Source organism: Lampetra fluviatilis, chromosome 49, assembly GCF_964198595.1.
Source record: "Lampetra fluviatilis chromosome 49, kcLamFluv1.1, whole genome shotgun sequence".
NCBI lineage: Eukaryota > Metazoa > Chordata > Hyperoartia > Petromyzontiformes > Petromyzontidae > Lampetra > Lampetra fluviatilis.
Window position 1 is genome coordinate 3,908,035 of NC_136323.1, and position 9,123 is coordinate 3,917,157.

The window sequence follows — 9,123 nt, forward strand, 5'->3', positions numbered from 1 at the left end:
GTTGGGTTGCTCGGTCAATGGCCTGCAGGGTCAACGGCGGCGTGGTGTATTCCGCAAATATGGCCGACTGTGAGTGCGGGCACAAGCCGGCGTGAGTAGGTGAAACGTTGAGTTTTATATGGGCACCACGGGGTGACCAGCCCCTCCCCACCCAGCCCCACCCCTCCCACCCCCCACCCAGCCCCACCCTCCCCACCCAGCCCCTCCCCACCATCCCCACCTAGCCCCTCCCCACCCTCCCCTTTCCACCCAGCCCCACCCCTCCCATTTTTGGATTCACGACGGACGGACACAATAATTCCCTGTGGGCTGGTGGAACCAGGTGGTTCCTACCAGTATAATAATTATATAATATAATAGTAATATTAAATTATATTATATAATTGTTATAATAATATGTTAAAATATTATATTATTTCGATTTAATGCTTTCGTGACTACAGGGATTCATATTCTTGGTTCTTTCGGTAAAGTCACGTAGAAGGGAAACAATAAAATAATAAAAATAAAACAATAAAATTCTCACGACGTTTCGATTGCAACACAAGCAATCATCATCAGGGAGGAAGGGGGGGGGATGGAGGGGGGATGGGAGGAAGGGAGAGGGGGGGATGGGAGGGAGGGGTAGGATGGGATGGAGGGGGAGGATGGGAGGGGGGGATGGGAGGGAGGGAGGGAGGGGGGATGGGAGGGAGGGGGAGATGAGAGGGAGGGAGGGATGGGAGGGAGGGAGGGGGGGATGGGAGGGAGGGAGGGATGGGAGGGAGAGAGGGAGGGGGGGATGGGAGGGAGGGGGCGATGAGAGGGAGGGAGGGATGGGAGGGAGGGAGGGGGGGATGGGAGGGAGGGGGGGATTGGAGGGAGGGAGGGAGGGGGGATGGGAGGGAGGGGGAGATGAGAGGGAGGGATGGGAGGGAGGGAGGGGGGGAGGGAGGGAGGGAGAGAGGGAGGGGGATGGGAGGGAGGGAGGGATGGATGGGAGGGAGAGAGGGAGGGGGGGATGGAAGGGAGGGGGAGATGGGAGGGAGGGGGAGATGGGAGGGAGGGAGGAAGGGAGGGAGGGAGGGAGGGAGGGAGGGGGGGATGGGAGGGAGAGAGGGAGGGGGGGATGGGAGGGAGGGAGGGATGGGAGGGAGAGAGGGAGGGGGGGATGGGAGGGAGGGGGAGATGGGAGGGAGGGAGGGGTTGATGGGAGGGAGGGGGGGATGGGAGGGAGGGGGGATGGGAGGGAGGGAGGGATGGGAGGGAGGGAGGGATGGGAGGGAGAGAGGGAGGGGGGGATGGAAGGGAGGGGGAGATGGGAGGGAGGGGGAGATGGGAGGGAGGGAGGGATGGGAGGGAGGGATGGGAGGGAGGGAGGGATGGGAGGGAGGGATGGGAGGGAGAGAGGGAGGGGGGGATGGAAGGGAGGGGGAGATGGGAGGGAGGGGGAGATGGGAGGGAGGGAGGAAGGGATGGGAGGGAGGGAGGGGGGGATGGGAGGGAGAGAGGGAGGGGGGGATGGGAGGGAGGGAGGGATGGGAGGGAGAGAGGGAGGGGGGGATGGGAGGGAGGGGGGATGGGAGGGAGGGAGGGGGAGATGGGAGGGAGGGAGGGAGGGGTTGATGGGAGGGAGGGGGGGTAGGCGTGGGGGCAACTTGCCTTGAGCAGTGCCAGAGCGACGTTGAAGATGACGCTGAGACCCTGCGGGAAGCGTGGGACGTGGTGGTGGTGGGGGGGAGAGGAGACACGGAGCCAACGTCAGGAACGTCAGCGTGGAGCGTAAACCAGCATCACGCAAACTCCGGTCATCCTCGCAGCAGCAGCAGCGGCAGCAGTAGCAACAGCAGCAGCAGCGGCAGCAGCAGCGGCGGATTTTTGGCGAAGCCGTCGAACCAAGACGGCTGTCGGTCGCCGCATCGCGCGGCGCTTTCAGACGCGCTCATGCGGCCGTCTGGAACGCTCTTCCGTCCGATACTAGGAAGCCACCGGCAGTCGTGAGCTTTTAAATCACCTCCATTGAAAACGGTTTCTTGGGAAAACAGTTTGTTTGCGTTCAGTCTGTTGCCCTTCTCCCACGCCTCCGCTTATCACGGTTGCCTACGTATGGCGCGAAAGAAGTCCAACGCACACAAACGCACGACATACGTGCACCGCACGCACGTAGCGTTTTGCAAGGCGCGCGACTGCGTAACGCCACAACGAGAGCGGGAGGGGGGGCCAAGATGATGACGATGATGACGATGACGACGATGGGTTGATGGCATCCCCCGCGCGCACCTCCGAGAGTAGGAGGTCGATGATGTGGAACACCATGTAGAGGGGGAACTTGGCGGTGAAGAGGGTGAGGAACCACTGCGAGGCATACATGTGGGCCTCCAGGCCTAGGCCCAGGAAGTGAGCGTACAGCTCCGGCACGTGCTCCTGGGGAAGACAAAGAGGGCGCGGGAGAGAGAGACAGAGACATAAACAACGAGAGAGAGAGAGACACGCAAACTCCAAATATACCGCAGCAGGCGTCAGGGTCGGGATCGAACCCACGACCTCCTGTATACCAGGCGAGGTAGTCAACATCTCCTAGCCACCGTGATGATGATGAGAGAGAGAGAGACGCAGATTCCAAATATACAACAGCAGGCGTCAGGGTCGGGATCGAACCCACGACCTCCTGTATACCAGGCGAGGTAGTTAACATCTCCTAGCCACCGTGATGATGATGAGAGAGAGAGAGACACGCAAACTCCAAATATACAGCAGCAGGCGTCAGGGTCGGGATCGAACCCACGACCTCCTGTATACCGGGCGAGGTAGTTAACATCTCCTAGCCACCGTGTGGCCTGCACAGAAGGTTGGGGCGAGCGCCGTTCGCGAGCACCGCCTGTGCAGGCTGGCACCACATGCACGCGCGCACGGACGCACTCACGCACGCGCACACAAAAACATATATACAAAGATCCCCCATATAGCCTATAACAGACTGTTGGGGCAAGTGCAGTTAGCGAGCACCTATGAAGGCTGGAACGGCACACGAGGGGGTGGGTGGCCAACACCACGCCCGACCGCCTTTGTCTCCCCAGTGGCGATGTTTACACATTACTCTAGGTACTCATTTGAGGCTGAGTCGACCTAGGGGAGGCCCAGGACCGGTTCAGATAATCGTCGGGAAACGAACCCGGGTCGCCAGGTTCGTAGTGCAGTGCGCTAACCGCTACACCACCGCTCCCCACACGCACACCCACACACAGACACACACAAACACACACACGCACACTCACACACTGACACGCACACACTGACACAGACACACGCACTCACACACTCACACACAGACACACGCACACACTCACACACAGACATACACACTTACACACACAGACACACACACACGTACACACACACACACACGTACACACACACACACTCACACACTGACACAGACACACACACTCACACACTCACACACACACACGTACACACACACAGACACACAGACACACAGACACACACTCACACACTCACACAAACACAGACACACACACGTACACACACACACACAGACACACACACACAGACACACACACACACTCACACACAGACACACACACACACGTACACACACACACACACACAGACACACAGACACACACTCACACAAACACAGAAACACACACGTACACACACACACACAGACACACACACACAGACACACACACACACTCACACACAGACACTCTCACACACAGACACACAAACACAGACACACACACTCACACACCTGCATGAGTCTTTCCAGCTGGTAGAACTTGCAGTGGAGGTCGTCGAAGTTTTGCCGGAAGAGGTCGCGCAAGCCGTAGGCGAACATGATCTTCACCAGCACGCCAAACGCCTGCTCCTCCGGCATCTGGGGGCCGGGCGAGTCAACGAGTTCGATTCCCGATCCCCACGACCGTCAACACCGGCGACGGTGATCTGAACCGGTTCTGGGCCTCCCCTAGATCGACTCAGACTCAAATGAGTACCTGGTGCGGTGTGTACGCATTTGCCACTGGGGAGACAAAGGCGGCCGGGCGTGGTGCTGTCCACCCCACCCCCTCGTGTACCGTTCCGGCCTTCATAGGTGCTGCTCGCTAACAGCACTTGCCCCTACAGTCTGTTAAGGCTATACGGGGGATCTTTGTCTTTCTTATGTTGTGGGTTGTGTTGGGGGGGGAGCGGTGGTGATGCGGTTAGCGCGCCGCGCCGTGAGTCTGGCCACCCGGGTTGGATTCCCGTTCACGGCCAACATCGGTGGTGGATATCTGAACCGGTCTCGGGACTCCCCTAGGTCGACTCAGACTCAAATGAGTACCTGGTGCGGTGTGTACGCATTGCCACTGGGGAGACAAAGGCGGCTCTGCGTGGTGCTGGCCACGAACCTCCCCCCCCGTGTGACGTTGCCAGCCTTGACAGGTGCTGCTGGCTAGCGGCACTTGCCCCGACAGTTAAGGCTTGGAAGGGGAATCTTTGTCTTTGGTGTGTGTGAGTACGTGCGAGTGTGAGCGTGAGAGTGAGTGAATGTCAGTGAGTGAATGCGAGTGCGTGAATGTGAGTGCGAGTGAGTGAATGTGAGTGAGTGAATGTGAGTGAGTGAGTGTGAGTGAATGCGAGTGCGAGTGAGTGAATGTGAGTGAGTGAATGTGAGTGAGTGAGTGTGAGTGAATGCGAGTGAGTAAATGTGAGTGAGTGAATGTGAGTGCGAGTGAGTGAATGTGAGTGAGTGAATGTGAGTGCGAGTGAGTGAATGTGAGTGCGAGTGAGTGAATTTGAGTGAGTGCAGGTGAGTGAATTTGAGTGCAAGTGAGTGAATGTGAGTGTGAGTGAGTGAATGTGAGTGAGTGAATGTGAATGCGAGTGAGTGAATGCGAGTGAGTGAATGTGAGGGAGTGAATCTGAGGGAGTGAATGTGAGTGTGAGTGAGTGAATGTGAGTGAGTGAATGTGAGTGAATGTGAGTAAGTGAATGTGAATGCGAGTGAGTGAGTGCGAGTGAGTGAATGTGAGTGCGCGTGAGTGAATGTGAGTAAGTGAATGTGAATGCAAGCGAGTGCGCGTGAGTGAATGTGAGTGAATGTGAGTGAGTGAATGTGAGTGAATGTGAATGTGAGTGAATGTGAGTGAGTGCATGTGAGTGAATGTGAGTGCGAGTGAGTGAGTGTGAGTGAATGTGAGTGAATGCGAGTGAGTGAATGTGAGTGCGAGTAAGTGAATGTGAGTGCGCATGAGTGAATGTAAGTGAGTGAATGTGAGTGAGTGAATGCGAGTGAATGTGAGTGATTGTGAGTGAGTGAATGTGAGTGAATGTGAGTGCGCGTGAGTGAATGTGAGTGAGTGAATGTGAGTGAATGCGAGTGAGTGAATGTGAGTGAATGTGAGTGAATGTGAGTGCGCGTGAGTGAATGTAAGTGAGTGAATGTGAGTGAGTGAATGCGAGTGAATGTGAGTGATTGTGAGTGAGTGAATGTGAGTGCATGTGAGTGCGCATGAGTGAATGTAAGTGAGTGAATGTGAGTGAGTGAATGCGAGTGAATGTGAGTGATTGTGAGTGAGTGCATGTGAGTGAATGTGAGTGCGCGTGAGTGAATGCGAGTGAGTGAATGTGAGTGAATGCGAGTGAATGTGAGTGAATGCGAGTGAGTGAATGCGAGTGAATGTGAGTGAATGTGAGTGAATGCGAGTGAGTGAATGCGAGTGAATGTGAGTGAATGTGAGTGAATGCGAGTGAATGTGAGTGAATGTGAGTGAATGTGAGTGAATGCGAGTGAATGTGAGTGAGTGAATGCGAGTGCGCGTGAGTGAATGCGAGTGAATGTGAGTGAATGCGAGTGAATGCGAGTGAATGTGAGTGAATGTGAGTGAATGTGAGTGAATGTGAGTGAGTGAATGCGAGTGCGCGTGATGTGAATGCGAGTGAATGTGAGTGAATGTGAGTGAATGTGAGTGAATGCGAGTGAATGTGAGTGAGTGAATGTGAGTGCGCGTGAGTGAATGTGAGTGAATGCGAGTGAATGTGAGTGAATGTGAGTGAATGTGAGTGAATGTGAGTGAGTGCGAGTGAATGTGAGTGAATGCGAGTGAATGTGAGTGAATGTGAGTGAATGTGAGTGAATGTGAGTGAATGCGAGTGAGTGAATGTGAGTGAATGCGAGTGAATGTGAGTGAATGCGAGTGAGTGAATGTGAGTGAATGTGAGTGAATGTGAGTGAATGTGAGTGAATGTGAGTGAGTGCGAGTGAATGTGAGTGAATGCGAGTGAATGTGAGTGAATGTGAGTGAATGTGAGTGAATGTGAGTGAGTGCGAGTGAGTGAATGTGAGTGAATGCGAGTGAATGTGAGTGAATGCGAGTGAGTGAATGTGAGTGAATGTGAGTGAATGCGAGTGAATGCGAGTGAGTGAATGTGAGTGAATGCGAGTGAGTGAATGTGAGTGAATGTGAGTGAATGCGAGTGAATGCGAGTGAATGTGAGTGAATGTGAGTGAATGTGAGTGAATGCGAGTGAGTGAATGTGAGTGAATGCGAGTGAATGTGAGTGAATGCGAGTGAGTGAATGTGAGTGAATGCGAGTGAATGTGAGTGAATGCGAGTGAGTGAATGTGAGTGAATGCGAGTGAGTGAATGTGAGTGAATGCGAGTGAATGTGAGTGAATGCGAGTGAGTGAATGTGAGTGAATGCGAGTGAATGTGAGTGAATGCGAGTGAGTGAATGTGAGTGAATGTGAGTGAATGCGAGTGAGTGAATGTGAGTGAATGCGAGTGAATGTGAGTGAATGCGAGTGAGTGAATGTGAGTGAATGCGAGTGCGAGTGAGTGAGCGACTCACGTGCAGGAGCAGTACGGCTGCGAGGAACGACTGGCCCTGGCAGTAGCCGATCTCCTCGTCGTAGATCGAGTAGGCCTGTGGTGGCGCAGACAATCATCATCGTCATCATCATCATCGTCAAGGGCAAGCTGCCACTAGGAGGTCCCCTAAGCTAATGCGCACTAAGACAAGTTGTAAGAATCGGTTTTACCCTTCATGGCAATCAAACAGGAAGTCATCTTCTTGGTTCTTTCGGTAAAGTCCCTTCTACGTGACTTTACCGATAGAACCAAGAAGATGAATCCCTGCAGTCACGAAAGCTTTAAATCGAAATCAAACAGGAAGTGTTAAGATGTTAAGACGCCAAACAGAAACCTTTCGCAAGGAATCAAGTCTGCATTAACCGCACGTACTTTTGGTGAAACAAAAACACATGCTCTGGGAGTAAATGATGATGCATTGTTTTTGAAACTGATTGGTCCACACCAGAGACAGCTTTCTTTAGAGCCTCGTCTCAAACAGGACGCCGAAAGGCGGACAGCACACACACTACGCCGCTGTCAGCACATTCAGAGCTCGGGGTAGAAGCAGCAACATCATGGGACATCTCCCTTGCCAGTATCGAAATATAAAACCTATCCTTACATTTTGATACTGGCAAAGGAAGGTCCCCATGATGAGACGAGTTGATTCTGTTCCACCACGTGAGAATCGAAGTGACCAAGAGAGACGCATCATCATCATCATCATCGTTATTGCTACGACTACTGTACTAGCCTGTAGCCCGTACAAGTTCGGGTGTATTGCAGTACATCTGAAACTTGCAGGCGAAAAGCAGAGCGCGAAGTGGTGATATTCATTGCATGAATTCGTGTGCAATTTGTAAGGGCGCGGTGACACAGACCTATTTCATTTAAAGGCTATAACCCCTTGTTCATGATGACGTCATTTTTGCTTGATGTCTCAACAGCGTGACGGAGATCACGTGACGTGAGGGTTCTGCCTTTGTCGTGAGGGCTGTGAGTTGATGCCGAGGAGGGGGGAGGGGGCGCCTCGCCCCCCCCCCTCCCAATGTGGAGTGACGTCACCCGCTAATTAATATTAATGGGCGTTGGGTGTCCATTTGGAGGACGTCACCGCTTCATGATTATTAATGAGGGGGGCTGTTCGACGTGGAGTGACGTCACCGGCTCATGATTATTAATGAGGGGCTGGTCGACGTGGAGTGACGTCACGCGCGTGACACACAGACATTCTTGGGTAAATATAGTCGCGAATTTGAGTGCCACAGTTGAGAGATGTTAACTACCTCGCCTGGTGTGCAGGAGGTCGTGGGTTCCATCCCGACCCTGACGCCTGCTGTATATCTGTAGTGTGTGTGTGCTCCCCGTGGGAGTGTGTGGGGGGGGGCCACGCCGACCTTGCAGATTTTGTAGAGGGAGTCTTGTCCATCTCCACCGCTGTCCTTGAAATATCCGTGCGCCGGGAAGGTTCGGTGGATGTCCCTCGTGATGGCGGAGTCCTGCGGAGACACCTGCGGCGCGGTGGGGGGTGCGGGGGGGAGGAAGAGGTGGGGGGGGTGCGGGGGGGAGGAAGAGGTGGGGGGGGGTGTGGGTAGGGGGGGAAGAGGTGGGGGGGGGGTGTGGGTAGGGGGGGAAGAGGTGGGGGGGGGTGTGGGTAGGGGGGGAAGAGGTGGGGGGGGGGTGTGGGTAGGGGGGGAAGAGGTGGGGGGGGGTGTGGGTAGGGGGGGGAAGAGGTGGGGGGGGGGTGTGGGTAGGGGGGGAAGAGGTGGGGGGGGTGTGGGTAGGGGGGGAAGAGGTGGGGGGGGGGTGTGGGTAGGGGGGGCAGAGGTGGGGGGGGGGTGTGGGTAGGGGGGAAGAGGTGGGGGGGTGTGGGTAGGGGGGGAAGAGGTGGGGGGGGGGGTGTGGGTAGGGGGGGAAGAGGTGGGGGGGGGGTGTGGGTAGGGGGGGAAGAGGTGGGGGGGGGTGTGGGTAGGGGGGGAAGAGGTGGGGGGGGTGTGGGTAGGGGGGGAAGAGGTGGGGGGGGGGTGTGGGTAGGGGGGGAAGAGGTGGGGGGGGGGGTGTGGGTAGGGGGGAAGAGGTGGGGGGGGGGTGTGGGTAGGGGGGGAAGAGGTGGGGGGGGGGTGTGGGTAGGGGGGGAAGAGGTGGGGGGGGGTGTGGGTAGGGGGGGAAGAGGTGGGGGGGTGTGGGTAGGGGGGGAAGAGGTGGGGGGGGGTGTGGGTAGGGGGGGAAGAGGTGGGGGGGGGGTGTGGTAGGGGGGGAAGAGGTGGGGGGGGGGGTGTGGGTA

General features: G+C 55.8%; 1 protein-coding gene across 1 annotated transcript in view; it reads right to left on the minus strand.

The window, feature by feature from the left end:
- Positions 1-8,346, minus strand: part of LOC144948470 (rab GTPase-activating protein 1-like) — a 28,261-nt gene extending 19,915 nt beyond the window's left edge. Inside the window, exons 1-5 of the mRNA XM_078877965.1 lie at positions 8,237-8,346; positions 6,838-6,912; positions 3,755-3,880; positions 2,260-2,403; positions 1,642-1,683 (exon numbers count right to left, since the gene is read on the minus strand). Coding sequence (XP_078734091.1) covers positions 1,642-1,683; positions 2,260-2,403; positions 3,755-3,880 — 312 coding nt within the window. The 5' untranslated portion in view covers positions 6,838-6,912; positions 8,237-8,346. The remainder of the gene's footprint in view (positions 1-1,641; positions 1,684-2,259; positions 2,404-3,754; positions 3,881-6,837; positions 6,913-8,236) is intronic.
- Between the last annotated feature and the right edge of the window lie 777 nt (positions 8,347-9,123).